This window comes from Erythranthe guttata, chromosome 8, assembly GCF_056151865.1.
Source record: "Erythranthe guttata isolate IM_541 chromosome 8, IM_541, whole genome shotgun sequence".
In the NCBI taxonomy this organism is placed as follows: domain Eukaryota; kingdom Viridiplantae; phylum Streptophyta; class Magnoliopsida; order Lamiales; family Phrymaceae; genus Erythranthe; species Erythranthe guttata.
Window position 1 is genome coordinate 20,078,689 of NC_142540.1, and position 25,524 is coordinate 20,104,212.

Genomic DNA, 25,524 nt, shown 5'->3' on the forward strand with positions numbered 1-25,524 from the left:
TAAAGTAATTATCGAGGATTTTAAATCCACATATGTTTGAGGTTTATACTATGCTACACCGGGTGAAATACACTAGGTAGATCTTTACCATTGATATACACACAAACACATACACAAACATTTGTGTGTGTAGATCAACGGAAAAAATCCACCCAATATAACACATTCATCTGGTGTAGCATAGGATTGAAATCATTTTCTTAAATCATATTACTGTCGATTACGAGAGAGCTCGCCTTCAGCAGACAATCACGGTCGTCAGTGATCATATCACTCCCACGTGTGGTCTAACGATAAAATGGGAGACGCACAACCCCGTTCAACATAAAAAAGCCTCTGGATGAAAGCCTAGCAATTTTGTGGGCTGCACATTTTGCTTTTCTCTTAACGTGACGAATCTTGAACACTTTAAATGTACTGGCTAAGCGTTTAATGTCGTCAATTACATTCACATAGATTGTGCGACTACCGAACTCTCCAACAATAGCAGCAACTACAGTGCTAGAATCACATTCCAGAACTACTCTACTCCACTGGTTCTTGAGCAAATTCCAAAGCTTCGAGAGCCGTCATAACCTCGGCTGAAGTAGGATCAATCAAAATAGGACAATATGTAGAAAATCAAGTTAAGCAATTTCCATCGAATGTGCGTGCCAAACCCCCTAGCCCGCAACCATGTTCCACCGAAACAAGAGAAGCATCGACATTAATTTTCATCTCGTCTCTTAATGGAACCTCCCACTTGATACTCGGTTTTTGCATATGTAATGGAAGTTTTGAATAAAGCACTTCAGAAGCAGATCATCGTACCTCCATAAGAAAATTCTTTGCGAGCAAGATAATGCCAAGAGCCTAATTTCTGGCCTCCTCAAAATATTTTTTTGTTTTTAGCAAGCCAAATAGTCCAACAGACCACAACACTATTCAAATTCAGTTTTATCAAGCTTCTTCTTCATTTGCGTGAACCAATCCATAAGTGAGTAATTATTCGGCCAATGGATCGACCATGCCACTCCACTTAACGCCCAAACCTGCCTCGCAGATGAGTATAAGGACAAACAACCCCATTCTTACGGCAAGTATAAAAGTCCTAATACACACTCATTCTTACTCCCTCATTCCCTTATTAATTGTCACTTGTCCATTTCTTTATGTTTGAATTTATTTGTCCTTATACTATTCCAATGAATCATTATATTACAATTTTTGGTTTACATTTGTCCTTTACCTCTCATAATTAATTAAAAGATAATTACTTAAAAATCAATGGATGACAATGACATTTTAGTGATTTTCTACACTTTTTGTTACTATCACGCATATTTGTTGAGTTTCTTAATATGTGCACAACTAACAAATATGACAACTAATAAGGGAAGGAGTGAGTACTAACTATATTCCTTCGCGTACATTATTTTTTCACCATTTCTACTGACTTGACATTCGAAGTGCTAACGCATTGAAGCCTTATGCCTCACTAATATTCATACACTTTGAACTAACAAAAGTTCATTAATCTAGAAAAATATTAATTAATAGTATCCCAACCCTAATTCAAAGAGAGTATATCATGATCAAATCTAATGATACAAACAATTTTATATGAACCAACTCATTTCTCATACCACCCAACTTCTTTCAACTTTTGTCATTTGAACCACACAAATTTTAGTATTTCACATTTTAGCCCTTTTAAATCTACAGTTAGAGTTCAGACAAACTGCACCATGTATATATATGTATATCAACAAATATTCCTCTTTACAGAACAAAATCCAACAGAATTGAGAATGTGAGTCTGTAATAAAGAATAAAGTTCCATATCGTTTTTCTGCTCTATACATTCGGTGGCCTTCACCACGTAATCAAAATGCCGTCCGTATATATGTGAAGCTGCTGCTGCTTTGTACGTTAAAAGCTTCAAATCACCTGTGTATTCAATCGGGGGAATTTAAAACTCGAAACTGTGCATGCAAAAATTTAAGATAAAATCGAACCAAAAGCACAGATAAATTATATATTCTAGAAACATCCTAAAACTCGTAACTGTGTATTGTAAGGTTCTCTGCTGAATCTACTTATTAACAATACCAAGTAGTGTAATACCCTTTCGCATTTTGGTTATATGTGAATGATCTTTCAATTTATATTGTAGACCTCCTACTAATACAGAGCAGTAAATGTAATATAACTAGGGCTGGAAATTGGAGGGATCGGATCGGAATTAGCACTTTCGGAAAAATTCTGATTTTTTTTCCGGAAAGTGAAAAACTAATTTCCGTTCAAAGAAAAAAAAAATCGGAAATCGGAATTTCGGAATTAGAATGAAAAAATAATTGTTCCAAAATCGGAAATTTTTTGGATTGGATTTGATGGAATTTGGAAATTTCTCATTTTATTTAACATAAAATATAAAAAGCATAGTGATATTGATATTATAAGTGTAATTTCTGGAAAATAGCAAATTTGTTTTCGGAAATTAAAATCGGATCGAAAATCGGAACCTCATATATATATTCCAATCCCGATCCAAAAAATTTAGGAAAAAGTTGGAATCGGAATATTCGGAATTCTGAATAAAAAAATATTGTTCCAGAATCAGAAAATTTGGACCAATTCGGCAGAAATCGAAAACTCCTTTTCAGTTCCACCCCTAAATATAACCATCTAGATAATAAGCCTTTTTATGGAAGCTAATCTAAACAAAAAAAAAAACACAAGAACAAAAAAGGAAGGAAAAAACGGAAAATTTGATTACCTGATGCAGCATCAGCCATTAGAATACTTTTATGAAAGTGGCGGTTGAGCCACCACCTGGAACGCAATTTCCACGCTTTTCCAGATTCGCCATTGACGAGTAATTCTGGAATCTTGTTTGCGTGATCTAAATACCCTTGGCTGTATTGATCAGCGTCACCACAATTGGACTCTCTATCTCCTTCGCATTGAGAGAGTTTCAAAAAGCAAGATGCTAACTCCTGCCAGGTGTCGCACGTTGCATACGAAGCGTCCAAGTGTAAGGCTACCATTTCCACCATATCCTGAGTGTCATATTCTCCTGGCGTTTCAGTAAAAACAAAAAAATCTCGTTCAACAAATTGAAAAAGAACCCTAGTTGAATTTTCGTCTACCTATAAGCGATCACATTAAAGTTTTCGAAGAAACTATATAGATAAAAGGGCCTTTTTTTTTTCCACTATCGATTCCTCAAATAATATGCACATAACATGTAATAATTCTGAAGCACTTGCAGATTTTTCACATAGTTAGATATCTCCAAGTGGCATCATGCATACATACTCGTTGAATTTTGCGACAAATTCGAACACTAGTAATTTTTTAATTTTTTTTTGATAATACGTCAGAAAACCTTGACACTGAAGAATATGTTTCTACTGGACTTGCTGACTATCCCCGTTCAAGTAAAAGAAATATATTACTACGGAAAAAAAGAGTCGAAATTTTTTAATATAAGTTGAAAGTGATAGCATACCAAGCTGATGCATGAGTACAAGTTTTGCCAAGGCGTCGCTGCATGTCGGATCCTTCTTCAGAATCTCTTCATAGCATAAACAGAGCTTGATATAATTGCCACTATCAAAATGCTCCAAGAGACCTGCTTTCAGTCTGCAATGGATAGTCGTACTATTTGTAAACACACATATGCATACATAAACTTTTACAGGGAAGACTTTGTGCAACCGAGATGAAAGAAACGTTACCTTAGTGTGAGTAGCCTATCCGGGATATCAGTATCAAGTAAAGCTTCGACTTCATCAAAGGCCTCGTGGACATGATCTCCAAGAAGTAGCATCTAGTAACAAAGGAAAAATGCTTTATTATAGGGAAAATATAGAAGCCCAATTCGAAAATACATGCAAGTATGGTACTGATGATAACTTGCAGTCACTTTTCCGTTTTTACATCTCTTCTTTTATCCTTATCAGATTTTTTTTCGTAAGTACTTCAAATACAGTAACGAGAAATTGACAACAAATATGCCGCGGAAAACATACAAGAAGGATAGTGCAACAACATGATATTGCTGCAGCAAATAAAACTACAGACGATGATACGACTTAAGAGAGAATACTATATGGAATAAAAAAGGACGAAAAATAGAATAAATATCCGCAGATTTGCTTTTTTTTTTTTTTTTTTGCATCATCAACTCAACCTGAGGTGTTAGTAATTGACCAGAAGAAGAAAATCAAGAAGGGAAACTATCAAAGCTCGTGTTCCTCAATATTACACCTACTATCAGAAAATTGAGTTAAGAATAACAAAAAAAAAATATAGCTTCTCCAAACCCAAGTAATATGGACATCGATATAGAAGAAAATCACAGCAGCTAAACGGGGAGCTACTCTTACATATTTAGTATTGCCATAATTACCCAGCACCACACAATTCAATATATATAGCCTTTTTTACTAGCGCAGATAACGAGAGAGGACAAATATAAACACAAAACTGTCGGGATTCAGGAATGGTGGTTGAAATCTAAAATTATGACTTTTCCATGTGAGAGATAAAAGGTCTTATTTTCATTGCTGTAATGAAATGACACATACCAAATATTTATCACTTAATACCTGTATTAAAGGGTGGATGGCCTCAACTACTGGCGGTATTGAGTTAATAGCAACACGTAAATGCTGCAACGCATTCTTATGGTCATCGTTAAGCAACCTTCTGTGCTCCTTCATTTCATCCTCCAATCTTTCATGAGAAGCGGGCAATTTCATAGGAAATAGCCATGTGGGCAGTCCTATGTTTGACCAAAATACAAAGAAGTTAGTTCATAGAAATCTTCATGGACATATCTTATTTATAAAAGTAAGAAACGCTAGGGCAACCTAAGAAACCCTAATGGCATATTTGTAATTTTTTTAATATTAATTATTAGTATTTTTTCATCTCCTATTTCCAGCATTTTTTCTCTTTTTATTTAATACAATTTATTATCGCACGGGGATAATTGCTAGTGTGGGAAATAAAAGGAAGAGACAAGAGGGTTTCACATCTACCTTGGGCGTAGAAAATAGAGAGACGAGGAAGGTCGCCACAATAAGCAGGGGAGTAACAATTGCTATTCCTACCGGGCTCAGCTAACTCCATTTCAACTTCTGGCGGCCGAGAACTGGTAGGAGAAGTTTCGTTTTTCGTAATGCTATCAATTTCCATTAATGCAATCTGCCGGTTACTATCATCTTCGAATACTTTATCATTGGCTACAGAGGTGCTCGAGTCACACCGTACGGTGGAATTAGCATCGTTTTCGTTAGAATAATCAACTGGCTGGTGAATGCCATCCGCAGGAACTACTGACGGCATATTGGTGCCGGATAAGTCCAGCTCTGTCAAGCGAAACTCTTCTCGAAGACCGGAATACCACTGCTGACAAAATCCCAACCCGAAAACCAAATTTGCAACAGGATCACTATCAACATCGCGCACCTGCTTGAGACTGATCAACAGTGTGTCAATAGTTTTATATCTAGAGAGAATAATGGAACTTTACGATGGCGGAGAGCATTTTGAGATCGGCTATTTCTTATACGAGACTAGGTATATTTACACAGATTATAGATTCGTATGAGAAGTACACCATTGTTTTGAATTTAGTACAAACTGTTGCACATGAAAACAAATAAACCTTACTTACGTATGAGCAGCTTTTCTTGCTTCGTCCAAAATCCCGTTTTGTAGAAAAGTAAGAATAATCTCCAACCGCACCGCAAACCTATCCTGTCATCAGAATTATAATGTAGTATATCAGAGTAATTACAGAATTTTAAGAACTTATGAAAGATGCATCAATTTTGTTTTTAGAATGTGCATAAATACATCAAGAAAGTCGAGACTAGCTTCTCCTAGCTGTGCAAAATTTACCAGGGGTTTTGCACATTGATATTGCCGAGTTTATCAAGGTACAAAAACTTGTTTATTATTTCTATAAAAACAACTTGGAAACATTGAAGAATTCAATAGGGTATACAGTTCGGTATCTCTTTTTTTCATGATTGAAGATGGAAATCATTGTAGCAAATCTCTGTCAGACGATCATGTATATTTCTGCATTATACCTTTGTTGACCAATTCCTCAAAGATCCGAATTTTGCAATCCACAGGTCATAAACATCCTGAATGTCTTTTGGGCTCATAGTTTCACCTTTTATATTATTGAGTAGCTCCAATGCAACCTTCAGAAATTTGAATATGAACATTTAACAAAGTTGTTTACCGCAACGAAAGTAACTCGGAACAACTTATAACATAACTTGTTGACTTATAAATATAAAAGGGTAGACTAATATGACATAACGATAAAGTACATTAAAGAATTACGAGTGTTTGGGAATCCAACAAAAAAATCAGAGGGAGGAACGTGTGAAGCTAGAGCATAAATAAGAAAGATCGTAAAAATAACTAAATTTTCAAGCTTCTACTACATGGCATGGATGAATTCAGCAGGAAAATTGTTAAATATGAAATAAAATCTATTATATCCAATCGTCTACAGAGCAAGTAAGATGTAAAATCAGTTGGAAACTAAAATAAAAAATCAGTTTGATTATTTAAAAATCACTTTATCGCTGTTGCCTTCAATCGTAATAATCACATTCTTTTTTTTTTTTTTGCTAGATAACAAGTCTATGGTTCTGCATTCAAGCATATGCTATTATCACTCAGAAATCGTAAACAATTTCTAGCGTTTTTCAATACTTCACGAAATCAAATGATAAATAAGCTTCATCATATTAGACCATCAAATTCTAATCCAAACAACAAAATTAAGTCATAAAATGTATGCCTACAAATTGCACAAAACACAAAAACAAAATTATTAACCTAACTAAATAAAAGCTCTGTGGTTTATAAATCGATACCGAATACTTGGCGCGGTTTCTCGTCAAAGACTTGTCTCTCGCAGTACCTTGGAGCAACACACTCAACACGCCACATGCCTCCGCCCAGTTATGCTGCCGGATAAGCTCGTCGAGCAGCCACGTCAGCCTGTTCCGGTGCTGATGCCTAAGGGTTTCGTCCACGCATTTCAAGCTCCCGACGCCTTCCTTCAGGCAATAGCTAGGGGCGTTCACAGACTGCAGTGCTCGTCTGATTTTTTTTGCCTCCGGCGAGAATTTTCCGCCGCCGCGCTCTTCGAACTCGCTGAGTTTCCTGAGTGGTATTCGGTTGATTTTTTTGGGCGTTACGGCGTGTACAATCTCGCGGTTGGACTCCGTTAAAGCCTGTTCGTCCATGTGAAATAGCTTCGGATTTTTAGGGTTTTTAGCTAGCGGCGGAAGCGGTGAACGGAGATAAAGGGGGGTGGGAGGAGCTGCCGCTTCTGGCCGTGGGAACCCTGAGATTTAGCCGCCGAGTTTCAGGTTGCGGTTCATTATATATACTCTCCCAGATTTCAAAATACGTAAATATCAATTCGCTCCTCTTCAAGTTCATTGTTTTTATTTTAACCCCCTCTAGTTGGTAAAATTAAGGGTGTTCATTCGGTAAAAATTGTACCAAAATTTCGGTACCGTTTAACATTCGGTTCGGTAAATAACCGAATTACCAAAAATTTATTAACAATATTTAATTTTTTTTTTAATTTTTTTTTTATTTTGTTAATTTCTTTTTGTTTAAATACTACTATTACATATATAATAATATATATAAAAGAATAGAAAACAGAAAATCGCACCGAATTACCGGTTCAGTAATCGACATGTTTGTTTGGTTTATAAACCGGATGAAATCCCTTAGGTAAATTTGACACTATAAGGGTGCACAAGTAAAATAATACATAGTTGAGGGGTGGCATGAAATAAGATGGGTGTTTTCGTAATTTAACCTTACCTCTGGGGTGGCCGCAATTTGCCAAATTAAAAAAAAAAAACAATATTTATTGTTATTACTTATTAATTTTTAATTATTAAATTAGAAAAAAAAAACCGAGAAATTTTACAAATCTTGCAAACGGGTTTTTTTCTTTTCCCAACCCCTTCAAAATAAAGGTTCTCCCTCTCTCTCTCTCTCTGAACCTCATTCAATCCACTTCCCCAAAACCCTAACCCCTTTCCCCAAAATCACACACACACACACACACACACCAGACAGACCTTCAGCAGTAATCTAAACAAGTAATGGCGGGAGCGGCGGAAGATTCTAGTGACATCGAGAAGCTCTACGAGTTCGGAGAGAGACTCAATGAAGCCAAAGACAAGTCGCAGGTTAGTTTACCTCTTTCCAGTTTTCTTTTTTCTGCCTGAAATGTTCATGTTTTAATTGCATTTGTTTAAAGTTGAAATAAGATGTTACATTTTGTGTCTTGTGTTTGGTAATTGGGAGCAGAATAAGAGTGATTACGAGGGGATAATTGCTGCTGCAAATGGCAGCGTTAAGGCAAAGCAGCTGGCGGCACAAATGATACCAAAGTTTTTCAAATTTTTCCCCGAGCTTTCCGATCGAGCTCTGGACCGACAAATGGATTTGTGCGTGGATGAGGATATTGCTGTAAGTGATTTACTATTTGGATTTTGGAGCCCCCCTTTTTTTTTCGCTAGGTATTTGTATATTAGAAAGGAGGAAAATTGTTACTGTAGTTTAGTAACCTGTGACACTAACTCAATTGAAAATGTGTCGGAGTTTCTTGGATTTAGTTGCTCAGGATTTTTTTTTAATTTTTTTTCCTTCTCCATTCGAGAATTTGCCTATCCATTCGGTAAATTGGGTTTGATGGGAAGGGAAAGAGGAAGTAATTAAGCCATTAATTTTATTGATGTGTCTTGCCTCTGCCATGTTTGAAGAATCTCAATCCCATACCAAAACTTCTATACCTTCTGTGTGTTTCATTCAGAGGGATGTGTAAAACATCGGGTTATTTGAGTCCAGTGTTGCTAAATTGTTGCCCTTTAGCTCGTGGGGAGGGAAGGAGATTATATTTTTTGAATAGAATTAAACAGATGGTAGTTTCTTGTCCTGAAGGCATCGTATATATCTGAATGATTTTTGGTGGTTGTTTTTGTTTATTGATGAAGGTGCGAGTGCAAACGATTCGCGGGCTTCCTCTTTTCTGCAAGGATACACCTGAACATCTTGAAAAAATTGTTGACGTACTTGCTCAACTCCTCATTGCTGGTAATTTAGTCTTCGATGCATGTAGTAAGATTTTAAATTGATTATTTCAACTGTTTAGATTCCTTGAGTATCTTTGGTGGTTATGATTAGGAGAAAATAAAGAGCGTGATGCTGTCCATAAAGCCCTTATGTCTCTGTTGCGGCAGGATGTCAAGAGTAAGTCCTAAATCTAAGAATTTACTTTTATTGTTTATTACAAAAAGCATTATCGATTTGTTTTTTTCTTCTTTGTTCTTCCTTTCTTTTTCGTTGACCAAGCAAGCATTGAGATATCACAAGTATAGTTTGTTTAGAAGTATTCTTTAGGAAGCTGATGATTTTTGTGTTTGCAACTGTTGGGCCGGATATAATATTATTTGACATGTTAGAGTTTTGGTTTATATGAAGGCATAGACAGGTAATTGGGCATATTGCTATACTGGTGGATAATGTCTTTAGGATGTTCGGTGTAATGTTCGGAAGTAGTTGAAAGATGATTAAAATAAATCATCATGGAAGAATTATGACATCACATGATATATTTTTTCTCGTTTATTCCTTTCATTTTTCGCTGATACCATCTGTGAGCCTTATAATAGCCATGATCTCTTAAAACTTTGAACTGCTTAGAAATATTCATTGGAACACTGATTATTTTGCGTTTGTTACCTTTGGATCGAATATAATTGTCTTGGACATATTATAGTTTAGGTTAATGTAAACTGTAAAGGCATTGATAGGCAATACATGAGAATTCAGCATCTCGCCTTAATGGTCTATAGAACGTCAAGTAGAGTTTGGAATTAGTTGAAACATGACGGAGATAAATTTTGATGAAGAAGCGCTAATGCTTTTTTTGCGGGTAGTGCTGTCAGAAAGAAGTTCTGACGTGCATATAATTCTGGCAAACTAGGTTCTCCATTAGGTGGGATCTAGAATTATAACTCGTGGATTATTCTTAAGGAGTATCATGGAGCAGTTACAGTTGGTTCATTTCAAACTATCGTTCTTTTGCTCTTAAACGTACGGTCTGTTGGATAAGTTCTTGAAATCTGAAGGGAGATTTTCATCAAGAAGCATTACGGTTCTAAAGACGTTATTGTTCCCTTTCCAAGAAAGTTTATTTAAAACATTTTCCCATCTTTTGGCTTTTATATGTCTTCAGTTTAGCAGTAACTGAGTTGGAGCAGAACTTCTGAAGTGTTATAGAGGACTTTGTGGTTAGTTTACACGTAGTGAGCCTTACTTTTGCACTATGGTTATCTGAGTTTGCCGGAAATGGTGACTAATGCTGCGGCAGGGGTTCATTGCTATCGAACTGTGAGCTGTCATGTTAAAGTCAGGTATCTAATCTAGTTTGTTGTTCACATGGTGCTTTTCAATTGACAAGCATTAGAGGAAGTTGAGCTGGACTCCATGCGACGTACTAGCTACAGGGTGGCTAGGGTAGGAGGATCTTCCGGAGTGGCTGCTGGGTGGATCATGGACTGTTAGATGTTGAGAAATGAATTCCCTTTTGTTTTTTACTTTGCTGATAATGTGATTCATCTGCACAAAATGCATTAGGTCACTTGGGATTATACATAGGACCTTAAATTCAAATGTCAACGAAGAGGAGTTTCAGATCAGTTCTTGGTTTATACTCGCGATCTGAATGTTTCTGAACATGTCTTTTATGGACCTACAGTTTGAAGATATGCTTACATAATAATGCCCCTCTACCGTGGTAGGCCGCGATTTTTAACTTAGAAAGCTTTCTTGAAGTCCTTCAAACTTTGAATATGTTGTCACAATGGATTTGCTAATGAATGTGAATGCATAGCTATAAAGTGTTTTTTGTGTGGGAAGGAGAAAATCTGTTAGCCATCTTATTCTGTTTGATGCTCTACTGTATTCTGTGAATTTTAATTCAAATATAAATTGACTGTTACCAAGTCATATTAAGACTCTGTAAGAGTTCTCCCCGTAATGCCTGATCTACTTCTTTTTTTTTTTATCTCTGTCGTGCCTTTCATAAATAGTAAAACTATAATCATTTGCATCAGCCCTTTGGCTATACACCTGTGGTCTAGACTAATATATAATGAACCTATACCGTGTGTGTACAGAAGTGCGTTGTTTGAAGTTGTTTTTTGTTTGTTGCAGCTTCATTAACAGCTTTATTTAAGCACCTAGGAAGCACTGAGGATCGAAATTCAGAGGATGGTTCTGCTTGGGAGAGCATTCGTGATAAGGTTCTCTACTTTATTAGAGATAAGGTAAGGCGGCGTTCACTGATTTGGAGAATGAATTTTGATTTCTAATAATTTTGGAAGTCCCAAAGTTCTAAAGGAGTCTATTATCAGGTGTTTCCCCTTAAAGAAGAGCTGTTGAAGCCGAAGGATGAAATGGAGAGGCATATAACCAATTTGGTGAAGCAGGTGTGTAGCATTGGAAATTTTAACTGAATTTGTCCTTTAATATCTACATATTCTGTTTCGGCCCGTTTCTTTGTTTTGACTTCATTAGTCACGGTATCTGAAATGCCATTCTTTGGAAGCCTTAATTACTCGATTTGAACATTTCTCTGACTATGTTGCTGTTCCAGAATTTGCACGACGTGACGGGAGCTGAATTTATATTGTTCATGGACTTCTTGAAAAGCTTGAGCTTATTTGGGCAGAATGCTCCTGTGGAGCGTGTTCAAGAACTTGTTGAGATTATTGAGGGCCAGACTGATTTGGATGCTCAATTTGATGTATGTTCTGTTGTCAACACGGCTATATATCTGCTTTCCATTAGTTGACTGTTTGTTTCTGACTTTGTTAAAGTCTTCTATTTACAGCATACATTATTAATGACAATAAACATTCCCTAATCATTTGTCTTTTTTTAGAGTAATGTTTTCTCTCATCTCCGTAACAAACGCGGTCTCCTTTTATGTTGCATTATCCTATTATTGGATCTGTAAGTCAGTCGAAAGGCTACTTACTGCATTCTTTACAGGAGATAGTTGCTACTGTTGTTGTCCTTCATAGCTATCATATATTATATCTTCTTCCATGCAAATGCTGGTTAGATTTATGGATAAGAATTATTTTGGGATTCATTTTAATTTAATCTTTTTGTGTGTACAGGTTTCAGACGTTGATCACATTCTTCGATTCATATCCTGTCTAGAGATGGCCCTCCCTTTTTTCAAGGTATACAGAACTCTACATTTTTAAAATTATAAATTCTCTCAGCATATGTTGACCTCATGTATACATGTGATTTCAGAGAGGTGCTTCGAGCAATAAGTTCGTCAGCTATTTGGCAAAGCAAATTATCCCTGTTTTTGACAAGGTAATGCTCAAATTGAATAACTGGATGGTTGTCCCGATGATTGTATAAAGTTTTTAGCCAGCAACCCTTAATCAGTTGTTCGCTTGTTACTTTCTTGGGTATACACAACTTCTGTTTGACAACTGATAGTTATCAGCTAAAGAGTCTCAGCAGTGTTACGAAATTATTTTGGGTTTATCTTATATAATTTTATCTTTTCTCCATCAGATTCCTGAAGAACGAAAATTAGATTTGCTCAAAAACCTTGCTGAATGTTCATTATATGCTAAACCACAAGATTCAAGGCTGCTTCTTCCATCAGTTGTTCAACTTTTAAAGGTAACTTATAAAAAGCGTGCATATTTTCTGTTTCGTGTGTCGTGTGTTTTGCACTTTCTACTCCCATCTTTTGCTCATGTTCATTACTGTAAATCTTTTTTAAATATTACTTCTTTCTGTTCTCTTTCCATGTCACTGAAATAACAAACTGTTTCTCATTATTCCTTCTTTTTTGTTCCCTCTCCATCTCACAGATATACATGGTTCGGAGAAAGATCGAAGAGATAAATTTCACTTGTATCGAGTGCTTGTTGTATGCACTTCACCATTTAGCTAGTAAGGTAAGAATTATCGCGACTATGTTGAGTTACATATTTTAATTACAAAATTGGATACCTCACATGCTTAAATATTGTAGACTCCGAATGTCACAAATAGCCTTTGTGGCTACAAGATTGTCACTGGGCAACCATCAGACAGGCTTGGGGAAGATTTTTCGGAACAATATAAAGATTTTACAGAGAGGTAATTGAAAAACTGAAAAATGTTCCTTTAATGTTTCACTGTGATGAAACGAATTACGTATATGTGCTGTGATACTTTTATCTTTAAAATTATAATACGCTTGTACTTAGAGAGAGATAAATGCAAAGATTATTGACTTGTTTTTTATTTATGAAATAGATTGAGCATCATCGAGGATTTAGCTAAGGCGATGAATAAGAAATTGACTCAGGGGATGGCGGAGCACAACAAAGCAATGACAGCTGCAAAGACCGAAGAGGAAAAAGAAGCAATTGTGAGTTTTCCCTTAGCGTGCATTTTGCTCGTATTATTACTAATTTTTAAATCTTTATTTATTATTATTTATTTATTTTGACGACTATGCTGCAGCCTGCATGCGCATTATCTTGGGTTCATTAGTTGGATTAATTTCAATTTTTCTTTTGTCATTTCCTGCAGAAGAAGCAGAAGCAGAATGCTACAGCTGGCCAACGAACCTGCAACAATATACTTGCAATGGCCCAGGTGAATGAATAGCTTCCCCCAAACACCTTTAAATGATTATATATACACTTAATGCAACAAACAATAATCGCAGTATGAAAAAAATCTCATTTCCGAATTCGCTGAAAAAATTATTGAGTATCCACCTGCATGAAACGATAGTAGTGGATAAGAAAGAACAACTTTCCACATTTCTCTATCCTACTCTCCAATTTTATTTTCTATTTATTTTGACAAGTACTCCTTTTTAATTGGTTTATTGTGTAAACTATGGTCTTCGATGCAGCCTTTGCATTCAAAAGCGCCTTCATTTATCGGAGACCAGAAAATTAGCTTATCCTGGAAAGAAGTAACTAAAGTTGCAGTACCATCTGCTTCTGCTACTGCTGCTACTACTGGGTATGGCAGTAAAAAAAGAGATCCTTTTCTTTTTTACCATTATTTCCTCTATGCTTCAACTTTTTCGGTTTAATTGTCTTTTTTGTTTTTTGAAATATTGAAGTAAAAAACGAGCTGCTAATCCGGCAAATGGATCTGGCGCAAATGCAACAAAGAAGGGTCGAGGTGGAGTACAAAACCAACTTGTTAACAGAGCATTCGAAGGCTTAAGTGGCGCGACGACTGGAAGGAGAGGTAGAGGAGGTTGGAGGGGTCGAGGTAGAGGAAGGGGTCGAGGTCGTTTCTGAAAAAAAAACAATCTCTTTTTTATTTTCACTTTGTTGTACACCATAGACACATATTTTATCTAATTTGTAGACGATTGTAGTGACTAATTTTTCGCTGATTTTAGTTTTAATGATAAACGTGATTTGTTCGATTTGTTTCTAATGATCTCCCTTTATCTCCAATAGATATTTACTTATATATGTGGATGAATTTAGGTTCATGCTTTGCTAAATCGGGTGAAATACAATTAGTATGTCACATTTGATTTAATCAAATTTTTATTTTTATTTTATTTTTTGGTTTTTATAACCTCAGATCAAAATGTCAAAGTTGCTGAAGAGCCAAGAAATTATTGAAATGCAATTCATATGAAAAAAGGGTTAAAAATTAAAATGCAAAAGAAAAAAAAATGGTAATAAAACTAAGAAAATGTTAGGTTGTGACCATTTTATTGAAAAAATAAATAAAAATTGAATTTAGACGGTAAAAACTAAAAAAGGGTTTATATTAAAAATGTAAAAACAATTAATGACAGCTGTGGGATTTGAACCCACGCCCTTTCGGACCAGAGCCTAAATCTGGCGCCTTAGACCACTCGGCCAAACTGTCTGATATTTATTAAAAAGTTAAATATTATATTCATCAAACTTAATAAAATAAACAAATCCCCACTTTTCTATATATACAATAAATTTAGTTTTCGGGCAGAAAAGAAAAAAAAAAAAAGAAAAAAAAAAACAAAGAAAATATAAAAAATAATAATAATCTGGCCAACAAAAGTTGTACCACGTGGACTTCAAGAAAGGCTGCTGGAATTATTTCAGCACTGTAAGCAAAATACATAATTGTACATTTTCTACATCCAATTAAACAAAAATGTGTATATATATATGTTTCATGTTGTTGTCATAAACTAAAAACTATGTAGAGCAACCAATTTTAACAACTTTCATCACGTCAACTAAGATCTGGTCCAATATATATAATATATATTATTATATTTATTATATACGTTATCCATATAGAAATAGTTCAAGTTGGGATTGAAAATAATTTAGATGATACGTAAGTGTATTAGGTGGACATAATTAATTTTACTGTATTTACTATTTAGCAGTCTCTCTCTCTCTCCAGTAACGTACGAAAATTGATTTATTATGTTATATATATATATATTTGGATTTTGAATCCTTTGGTTTATGGTCTACAATGGCAGTAGACAAGCTATTATCAACAATCATCACCTCATTTCAAGGTATAATACTAGCTGGCCTAATGTGTCACATGGCTGCTAAGAAGCCAGCATTATAATATAATCATCTTTAAATAATTATATACATGTGTAATATGAATTATCATATATATATATATATATATATATATATATATATATATATATATATATATATATATATATATTATTTTACATAGTTTAAGTATTTGTTATTTCAAGATTTTAAACTTTTTTTTTTCCAGCAATAATCTACATGCATATCTCCAACAAAGAGTTTCGGCAAGTTGAAATATACTATATTTTATTTTATTATATTTAAAAAAAAAATGTTAGTATGTTCCATATATTTACTTGTTCAATAATATTTCTATGACTATTTTCTAAAAACTTAACGGCTCTGCCCAAGCCCGGTAAACTTTTGATTTAGCTTAAATTTGACATATATTTAGTTATATTTTCACCAAAATTCTAAAATACAAATAATAAATTATTATTTCAGTCGTGCTCGTTAAAATAAATTAATGTGTACATTATACAATACAAATATGAAGCCGTTTTTATAAATTCTTAACGCTCGCGTATGGCCTCCAATTTCTCGCTTGCAAAAAGGGTAAAAACTTGCACGCAACCCTTGTCAACAGTTGATCAATTATGTACAACGTTAAACTTGTCAAAATTATTATTATTATGAATTTTTTTTTATACCAGTAAAAACTAAAAAGACACGTTGAAATAAATTTTAATGCTTTTTTTTTCTTTTTCATATGACTTTCAGAAATTAAAACTGGTCAATCAACAACAAACGACCATATTTTAATATAGGGTAAGTTACAACCACCCTTGAAGTATAGGCAAATTACGAAAACTCCCCTCTTGTTTGGATAATTACAACCACCCCCTCAACTCCTTAAATTGTGGAATCTTCAAGATTATATATAATATTATCAATTTTGTACCCGTTTTATCCCATTCGAACTCTACATTTTGAAGCAAGATGATCATAATATGTATTTTTTGACTTGTATATGTCAGATTGTGGTGCATCAGAAACTGTATTTTTACACAAAACAAGTACAAACTAGAGCACATTTCACGAAATTTAGATAATTATGTTGAATTTGACACCATAAGGGTGGATGTGTAAGAAAAAATCATAGTTGATGGGGTAAATGTAATTATCCAAACAAGAGAGATTTCTTTGTAAATTGACCATACCTCAGGGGTGTTTGTAATTTACCCTTTAATATAATAATACTCGAACGAAACTTCCATTTTCCATGGCTGCTATAATAAAAAATCCTGTCTTCTTTCGAATTAATTAATTAATTAATCAAATAAATAAACAATTAATTGCAGAAAAAAAAATCCCAATCTCATTATAAATACCAAACAACTCCCACTAATTTACTAAAAAACAATTCATTCATTCATTCATTCATAATGAAAATCCACTTTCTTCCATTAATATTCATTCTTCTAGTACTAGCCGCCGCCGCCTGCGCCGCCGCCCGGCCGCTACAAAACAGCTTCTCCGATGGATCGCCGGGAAGTGGCGATAATTCTTCTTCTTCTTCTTTTTCGTCTATGTTGAGGTTTAAAGGGATTGATGGGGAAGAAGAGGAATTGATGATTTGCGAGCAAATGTACGGATTTTTACCGTGTTCGAAAAGTATGACGGGGCATCTTTTCTTGATCGTTGTGTACGAATTTCTGCTGTTTCGCGGAGAATCGTACGTTGCTTCCGGCGGCGAAAGGATTTTCAAAATTCTCGGGCCGGGTGTTTTTGGCGCCAGTGCTTTTCAAGTTATCGGATCTTTGCCGGAGGCATTAATTCTTCTTGGTAAGTAGTTTTTTTTTTTTTTTTTTAATTAATCAATTAATATACTTAATTTTTTCAAAAGCAAAATTAATTTTTTTTGCATAAAATTTATTATTTTATGAATAATTATATCGGTATTTTTTATAATTTCTTTATAATTTCAATTAATATATGTATTTATACTTAAAAATTTCCCCTAAGCTTATATTGTTCCGACAAATAATAAAAAATAAAAAATGCATAGGTAGTTAAATTTTTATTATGGGACATTGAAAATTCATTTATTATTATTATAATATAAAATTAAGTCCATGCAAAATGAAAGTTGTTAACGTAAGGACTTGCCTAAATACTAAATAGTACATCCATATATTGTAATTAATTATTAATGAATATTATAATATCGAAGTAATTATCAATTTATCATATAATATAAATTAAATAAAAAACAATTATATATCATATAATATAATAAAAGTCCTATGCTTCTTGCAAGTTGCAGCATTTGTTGAGCTGGCAGGAGCAGCCGCCTCCGGTTTTCCCTTATCTTCCTAAATTGTAAAACAATAATTATTTATTTAATATATTTAAATATTTAAATTCTGGCTCTAACTATATATTAAATTAAAAAGCTTCAAGTAGTAGGTGGTCCATCATTTGTTTGTAAGAATTAATTTTTGTGATATTTTATGAGTTTTAAAAAAGAGAGAGATATTTTATGATTTATAAAGATACAATTAAAAAAGAGAAATTAATTAATAACTTCTAGTTAAGATTCTAAAGTGACATATGATATAAAATTAAAAAATATATCAATTTATCCAAAGTGATAATTAAAAAGTTAGGCAGGAATATAATTTATATTATTAAAAAATAAGAAAAAGCCATCCATGTTACGTACTACTATTTTTGTAGGTTTGGTTTTGACTTTGACTTGAACACTTGAATTGAAATGTCAATAGCAGCCATCTGCTAATTATATATATATATATATTTTTTTAATATTTTTAATTATATTCAATGGGTCCAATTTCTTGGAATAAGTTGTTGTCTACTCTAATACAACAAAATTTCGATAAATTATTAGTTTTGCTTAGTTAATAATTTCATCCGTTCCAGACTCGGTAAAAATGTATAAAATTATTAATTTAATAATTTAATATTTCATAAATTAATAGAATTTTATAGTCACTAATACGACTGTATTGATTTATAAAGGTTTAACCATAATAAGTTCACAATAGAATTAAAATCTATTGTACTATAAATTATTAAGTACAAATAATCTCTCCAATTAATTAGCCTATCCCACTAACCAAATTTTCTTAGGAATGAATGTAATTCATTTTCGACCTCATCAATATTTTTAATTCGTATTTTCGATTTTACCGATTTCTTTTTAATTATAATTGAAATTGATATGATATTTTCAATTTTCAATCCAATTTTAATTTCATGAAATTTTATTATGTATCTTCGTGAAAAGAAAAAAATTGATTTTAATTCCTCCGATTTCGATCTGAAAATTCAATTTTAGAATAAGTTTATTTTATTATTATTATTTTTGTAAATTCAATTTTCAATAATTGAGGTTTTTGAATTATTTAGAACGAAAATATTGATATAAATAAGGATAAAATGCACTTCAACCCTATAAATTTTTTATTTTTGCACTTTCCCACCTAAAAATTCAAAAAAATGGAAATTCTCCCTTCGAAATACAATTTTGGTTGCACTTTGTCCCAGAAGCCAATTTTTGGTGCAATAAAAATAACATTGAAATGGGCAACGTGCAACAAATACACTCAATTCCAATAAATAATCCATCAGAGTTTTTCTATCGGAACAATGTGCAACAAGAATAACAATTTGAAAGGAGAACATTCACTTTTTTAAAAAAATTGAGGAGGGTAAAGTACGAAAATTAGAAATTTACAAGGGGGTGATGTGCAATTTGCCCTATAAATAATACCCAATTTCAAAAAAAAAATCCAACTAATTTCTTGTTATAACCCAACACAGCATCTGGGCTACTGAGCAACGAAGAAAGTGCAGAAGAATTCGTCGTCACCGGAGTCGGATTACTCGCCGGATCTACAATCCTAATCCTCACCTTACTCTGGGGCACCTGCGTTATCCTCGGCGGCCAACGTTTCCCCCACCACACTTCTTCCGATCATCCCAAAAATCAAAACCCTCTCGAAAAAATCCTCTTCTCTCTCTGGCCAGGTTCGGATTTTCCCGCCAATTCGTCGATCCCAATTTTCCCGCCAATTCCGATTTCAATTTCAATTGTTGATTTTTTTATGCAGGTTATGGTGTATTGACGGATACGGAAACCAATTACACAGCGAGGATCATGCTTCTCTCGGTTGTACCTTTGGCATTGATGCAAGTACCCAAGGTTTTCGGGTTTTCCCCTGCTGGAGAACGGGTTTTCGTCTCGATTATTCTCGTGGTTTCGATTGTGTTGCTGCTTTCTTACTTCTTCTATCAGGTTAGCATTTTAAAGCTCGATTATTTTTAGGGTTGTTTTTGGGGATTTTTTTTTTTTTCGATTTATAAAGAAATTGCCGTTCGTGTAGATCGTATGAGCGTATGGATATTTGTGCCATCTTCGACTTTTTTGTTTAATTATATATTTGTAATTGTAATTGTTTTTTTTTTTTTGGGAGCAGTTCTTTGAGCCGTGGATTCAGAGGAGACGGTTAATGTATTTAAAGCACGAGCATTTAGTCGTAGACATTCTAAAGCATGTGCAAAATCAGACAAAGGGAAAACTCATCGGTGAAAATGGTGCGCCAAATGTCTCGACAATTAGAAGGTACGTGTATTTCTAAGGGTGTAAATCGAACGGATCGGAAATCGGAATTAGCACTTTCGGAAAAATTCGGTTTCTTTCTGAAGTGAAAAACTAATTCCACATTCGACTCCCAAAAAATTGGAAAAATCGGAAATCAGAACTCTAGAAATTGTAATGGGAAAACTTGCTCTAAAATCGGTAATTTTCGGACTGGAATTAGGAATATTCAAATTTTTAGTCACATATAGTATAAAAAAAATATAATAATATTAATATTATAAGTGTAATTTTCGGCCAAAAAAAAAAGGATTTTTTGGAAATATTTTCGGAAATTAAAATTGGATCAGAAATCAGAATCTAATATGTATTCCATTTCTTAATCCAAAAAAAAAAATCGGAAAAACTGGAATTCGGAATAAAAAAGTTCATTCGATAATGGAAAATATTTGGATCGAAATCGGCGGAATTCGGAAATTCCGTTCCAGTTTCCACCCCTAAATATTTCTCTCAGTGTCTTTAAATTGATGAATTTGTGAGGCACGGATTTCAATCGATGTACAATAAAAACCTTATTGCCACTTAGTATAACTATCTTAATTCGTGCGCTAAGTTTTGTGCAGACTGTTTGAAGAGAAAGATCAAGACATGGACAAGGTTATCTCTTTCCACGAGCTGAAAGAATTCCTACAAGAAATTAAATTTAGGAAAATCCAGTCGGGCGACGATGACACGGCTGCAGAGATGATGAAAGATTTCGATTTGGACAATGACGCAAAAATAACTATGGATGAATTTGTCAATGGAATGACGAAATGGCTCGACGATACGAAAGATGCAATGAGTAAAAAATATCATTCGGTTAAATCGCTCAAGGACATGTACCAGGTTATATTTGTGAATTCAACTTTTTTATTTCACTTCAATCGGACGTATCGGATCAGAATTCAACTTTTTGAAAAAAAAAGGGTTTTTTTTCCTCGAAGTACTAAGAGGGTGTTTGGCTAAACTTATTTTAAACAGCTGACAAGCTTTTACGTCTGATAAGATGTTTTTATAGCTGATAAGCTGTTACATCTTTGGATGACAAACTTATTTCCTATTTTTACTCCTTATAATATCTTAAATAAAAAGGTGGGGTAGATGTACTTTTTTTAAAAGATCTTATTTGCTCTCCATCAGCTTATTCTAAAAACAATTAAGATATTTTTTAAAGGTTTACCAAACACTTTGGAAGAGCTTATAAGTTCTAAAACATCTTATAAGCTCTTTTTAACATCTTATAAACTTAGCCAAACACCCTCTTAGTACTTTCGGGAAAAAAAAACCCTTTTTTTTCAATTGAAAAACTAATTCCAATTTGGTTCCAAAAATATTCCGATAATCGAAAATCGGAATTTCGGAAATTGGATGAAAAAACTTGTTCCGGAATCGAAAAATTTACGGACTCAGCGGGATCCAAAAAAAAAATCAGAAAAAAAATTGAATTTTATTGAATTCCAATTCTTTTTCAAAGAAAAAAAACCGAAAAACTCGGAACTCGGAATGAAAAATATTGTTCGAAATTCATCCCGTAAAACCCGTTTCGTGTTATCTGTTTCAGGTTCTGAAACCGTGGATTCAAAAGAAAAAGGAAGAACGCGAAATGATGAAACATCTTATTCCCGATGTTTTGGAACATATCCAAACCTCTATGTACGGGAGCCTTTTGACGGAAGACGAAACTCCAGATATCCCTGCTATAAAAAGGTATATATATGTATATATATTTTTTCTTTTTCGATATGATTTATTATTACCTGAAGGTATTCGTTAATCAACTACATTTCTGAATTTTTTAAATGAATCTGCAGGTTATTCAAAAAAATTGATCTCGACGACGACAACTGCCTATCGTACTTTGAATTGAAGGAGCTCATAAACAATATCAAGTTCGGCATAATTCCATACGACGCAGATACAGTAGCATCCAAAATAATGGAAGAACTCGATATAAGTGGGGACCACTTGATTAGCGAGGAGGAGTTTGTTACGGGTTTGACCAAATGGCTCAACACAATTTATAATCTCCATCATAACTCGGAAGAGAATGAAGAAGAAGATGATAGTTATCAAGTAAGATTTCTTCTAGTCAAGATTATTATATTTTATTGGGTAAATTACAACCACCCCTGATGTATGGTAAAATTACGAAACCCCCCCCTCCTGTTTGGGTAATTATAACAAAACCCCTCAACTATAAATTTTCTTACACGTCCACCCTTGCGGTTTCAAATTTAGTGGAATCTTCTTGATTATATAGAATATTATCACTTTTGCACCCGTTTTATCCCATTCGAGCTCCACATTTTGAAGCAAGATGATCATAAAATGTGTTTTTTGGCTTGTATATATCAGATTGTGGTGCATCAAAACTGTATTTTTACACAAAACGAGTACACACTAGAGCACATTCCACGGAATCTAGATGATTATGTTGAATTTGACACCATAATGGTGTAGGTGTAAGCAGATTCATAGTTGAGGGGTAGATGATATAATTATCCAAACAAGAGGGATTTTTTCGTAATTTGACCATACCTCAGGGGTGGTCATTTTTTTCAAACTAAAAAAATTAATTATGTATTTAATATATTTTATTTTTTATTTTTTATTGCAGAAAACATGGGAACAAACGGACAAGCTAATAGAGGACAAGTTCATCGACAAATCTCCATTAGCATGGGTGAAAGCTTTAGCCCTATTAATACTCGGGATTGTTATGCTCGGTATTCTAGCCGAGCCTCTTATACGAAGTGTTCGTGATTTTTCTAAATCTGCAAACTTGCCTTCGTTCTACGTTGCCTTTGTTTTTGTCCCTTTGGCAACAACTGCTCGATTAGCAGTCTCTGCTATAAGTGAAGCCCGCAAGAAGAAACTACATACCAATTCTCTTACATTGTCCGAGGTTTGTGCCCTTATGTCCCTTAAAAAAACAAAAAATATTGCTATTTTTTTTTTGTCTTTCTTGAGATTAACTTATTAATTTGAACAATGCAGATATACGGGACTGTATTTATGAACAACGTGTTGGGATTAATCGTACTTCTCTCACTGATCTATTTTCGCGGATTATCGTGGAGTTTTTCGACTGAGGTGACAATGGTTCTTGTTGTATCTGCGATTATGGGATTTCTTGCAAGCTACAGTACCGTGTTGCCCATTTGGACAGCTTTCTTGGCTTATTTGCTGTATCCATTGTCGTTGGTTTTGGTCTACGTTCTTGGTGAAAATGACTGGCTATCGTTTAACCTTAGTTAGGTCATACTACATATTCAATTAAATTTGTAAAAAGAAAAAAAAAAAAGGATCGGAAGAAGATTATGTTGGTTTTGCGGGAGATATGTGTATAGGTTTGCATATTCTTTGTCCGTTGGTTATTCTTTCAGCAATCGATACTTGCTGTTCATATTAAGCTTATTTATTCTTTGTCGATGTCCGGTTCACATCATTAGTATGTAGCCAAGTGTAATTTTGTAATTGTTTCGTAAGGATGTTTTTCTTTTATTATACATTTTTTTTTTCCGTATTGCTCGGTGTAACTCACGCGTTCGTGTACAAACCGGTCGAGAAGATGATCCAGAATTGGTCCAATCGCGTATACGTAGTATATGTACCTCGTAGTTGGGTTGTAGCTTCCTTAGGAGTCAAATGTGATGCGGTACCTGGTCGTTTAAATCAGACCTCTATTGCGTTACAACGAGAAGGAGTTTACTATTGTCACTGTAGTGAGATTTGTAGAACTAATCATGCCTTTATGCGTGCGTTCGGAAATATAGGCCGACTGCTAGCCCACTCTGGCAAAATATATATATTTCTAATAAAAAGAAAAAAGAAAAGTGACTGTGCCTTCCAACGGGTGTTAGATGCTACATCTGGTTATTTACACTGATTATTTACAATGAGTGTATTTGAATCGTAAATTTAATTAAATAACTACTCACTAAGCACGCATACACATTAATCAAGTGTATGCATGGTTATTTCTATCCTTCACCCGGTGAAGGTTACACCGGGTGATTTTTAACCGTTGATCTACACACACCAATGTGGGTGTGTGTGTGTTTGTGTGTATATGAATGGTAAAGATTTACCCGGTGTATTTCACCCGGTGTAGGATCTCAAAAGCCGTGTATGCATCTAGAATGAGTACACAAAATCATATTCCTTAACTTTCCATATATCTAATTCATGTGATAGATAATACATCCATATATCAGCAGTTTCGAATTAATTATAAGGTAAATTACACCTACACTCCTGAGGTATGCCAAAATAACTTTCAGGTCCATGTAGTATCGGTAATAGTCACCCCCAAGCTCTATATCGTCTCCACCACTTTCTGAAACTAATAGTCCGTTAGAATACTATCAGAATAACGTATCCAATGCATTGTCCCGTTAGAGTTTCTAACAATGTTTCAGGGGTGATTATAATTACCGATACACAGGGATCTTAAAGTCATTATAGCATACCTCAGGGTGCAAGAGTAATTTACCCTAATTATCTATAGCAAACCATTATAGTGAAGTTTTAGCAATCTTATTCCTTAATTTCCATATTTAATTCAAGTGAAAGATAATACATTCCATATATTACCAGATTTTTAATTTAATTATATATTGCAAGTTGCAACTAATTGTAATGAAATTTTAGCAATACGTAATGAATGTATGTTTATTGGCTATAAATTAGGACCTAAACTCACCATATGAAATTCATTCTACAACTATTTAGTACAAAATAAAAATACAATGGCTTCTTGCAATAATGCTCGTTTTATTTTCTTCTGCATGGCTCTTGTCGCCCTCTTCATTTCTAGTGAATGTAAATTTCGATTTAATTTTTTTTCGATTATATATATTGTTTCATTTTTAACGTAGGGGTCGCTTTGGTTCATTTTGAAGTTCAAGGAAATTATTTTTACGTTGGTTATAGTTCAGGTAGATTAATATCCAGTAAATAATCTTAATAAAATTTTAGCAATTGATAACATAGTCAAATTAGTTGTAAACACAATTTACCCATCTTGATTATAACTATAAATTGGGATAGAGGCTCGTAAAATGGAATTCATTCTACAATCATCGAGCAAATATTTCAATGGCTTCTTACAATATTCCTCGTTTTATTTTCCTCTTCATTCCTCACGAATGTAAGTTCCATTTTATAATAAATTCTAAGAGACGATTTTTTTTAGTATTAACTCAACATGTTTTATCTTACGATACATCATGAAAAAATCTTTCATAC

At 33.9% G+C, this 25,524-nt stretch overlaps 3 protein-coding genes and 1 non-coding gene across 4 annotated transcripts; 2 read left to right on the forward strand and 2 right to left on the reverse strand.

The window, feature by feature from the left end:
• Positions 1-1,710: 1,710 nt before the first annotated feature.
• Positions 1,711-7,421, reverse strand: LOC105970447 (TAF RNA polymerase I subunit A). The gene is made up of 9 exons (XM_088822304.1): positions 6,894-7,421; positions 6,090-6,206; positions 5,669-5,751; positions 5,031-5,470; positions 4,596-4,771; positions 3,723-3,814; positions 3,494-3,627; positions 2,759-3,058; positions 1,711-1,929 (listed from the first exon to the last, which is right to left on the reverse strand). Exons 1-9 carry the CDS (start codon positions 7,266-7,268, stop codon positions 1,745-1,747), a joined length of 1,902 nt encoding a protein of 633 aa, XP_088678430.1. The 5' UTR covers positions 7,269-7,421; the 3' UTR covers positions 1,711-1,744.
• A 533-nt stretch (positions 7,422-7,954) lies between these two features.
• LOC105970427 (apoptosis inhibitor 5-like protein API5) lies at positions 7,955-14,541 on the forward strand. The gene is made up of 16 exons (XM_012995250.2): positions 7,955-8,237; positions 8,359-8,520; positions 9,045-9,144; positions 9,235-9,300; positions 11,269-11,381; positions 11,469-11,543; positions 11,711-11,860; positions 12,240-12,305; positions 12,382-12,447; positions 12,655-12,765; positions 12,960-13,046; positions 13,124-13,230; positions 13,390-13,504; positions 13,669-13,734; positions 14,000-14,112; positions 14,216-14,541. The coding sequence occupies exons 1-16, from the start codon at positions 8,151-8,153 to the stop codon at positions 14,397-14,399; spliced, it is 1,668 nt and encodes a 555-aa protein (XP_012850704.2). The 5' UTR covers positions 7,955-8,150; the 3' UTR covers positions 14,400-14,541.
• Positions 14,542-14,908: 367 nt separating this feature from the next.
• On the reverse strand, positions 14,909-14,988 carry TRNAL-UAG (transfer RNA leucine (anticodon UAG)). The gene has a single exon. It is a non-coding gene; the product is annotated as a tRNA-Leu (tRNA).
• Positions 14,989-16,933: 1,945 nt separating this feature from the next.
• On the forward strand, positions 16,934-23,800 carry LOC105970304 (sodium/calcium exchanger family protein / calcium-binding EF hand family protein). Its single transcript, XM_012995112.2, has 9 exons — positions 16,934-17,453; positions 19,455-19,661; positions 19,745-19,929; positions 20,111-20,256; positions 20,856-21,120; positions 21,836-21,981; positions 22,086-22,347; positions 22,892-23,179; positions 23,272-23,800. The coding sequence occupies exons 1-9, from the start codon at positions 17,054-17,056 to the stop codon at positions 23,530-23,532; spliced, it is 2,160 nt and encodes a 719-aa protein (XP_012850566.2). The 5' UTR covers positions 16,934-17,053; the 3' UTR covers positions 23,533-23,800.
• Positions 23,801-25,524: the final 1,724 nt, after the last annotated feature.

What these genes read in the sequence shown, in the direction of transcription:
- LOC105970427 (XM_012995250.2), top strand. Translation starts at nt 8,151, where the DNA reads ATGGCGGGAGCGGCGGAAGATTCTAGTGACATCGAGAAGCTCTACGAG. An exon ending in TTATCCCTGTTTTTGACAAG is followed by an intron (nt 12,448 to 12,654) that starts GTAATGCTCAAA and finishes TTTCTCCATCAG; the next exon opens with ATTCCTGAAGAACGAAAATT. An exon ending in ATATACTTGCAATGGCCCAG is followed by an intron (nt 13,735 to 13,999) that starts GTGAATGAATAG and finishes TCTTCGATGCAG; the next exon opens with CCTTTGCATTCAAAAGCGCC.
- LOC105970304 (XM_012995112.2), top strand. Translation starts at nt 17,054, where the DNA reads ATGAAAATCCACTTTCTTCCATTAATATTCATTCTTCTAGTACTAGCC. An exon ending in GGAGGCATTAATTCTTCTTG is followed by an intron (nt 17,454 to 19,454) that starts GTAAGTAGTTTT and finishes AACCCAACACAG; the next exon opens with CATCTGGGCTACTGAGCAAC. An exon ending in AATGTCTCGACAATTAGAAG is followed by an intron (nt 20,257 to 20,855) that starts GTACGTGTATTT and finishes AGTTTTGTGCAG; the next exon opens with ACTGTTTGAAGAGAAAGATC.
- LOC105970447 (XM_088822304.1), bottom strand. Translation starts at nt 7,268, where the DNA reads ATGGACGAACAGGCTTTAACGGAGTCCAACCGCGAGATTGTACACGCC. An exon ending in CTCTATTTTCTACGCCCAAG is followed by an intron (nt 4,772 to 5,030) that starts GTAGATGTGAAA and finishes GGTCAAACATAG; the next exon opens with GACTGCCCACATGGCTATTT. An exon ending in GATAGGCTACTCACACTAAG is followed by an intron (nt 3,628 to 3,722) that starts GTAACGTTTCTT and finishes TATCCATTGCAG; the next exon opens with ACTGAAAGCAGGTCTCTTGG.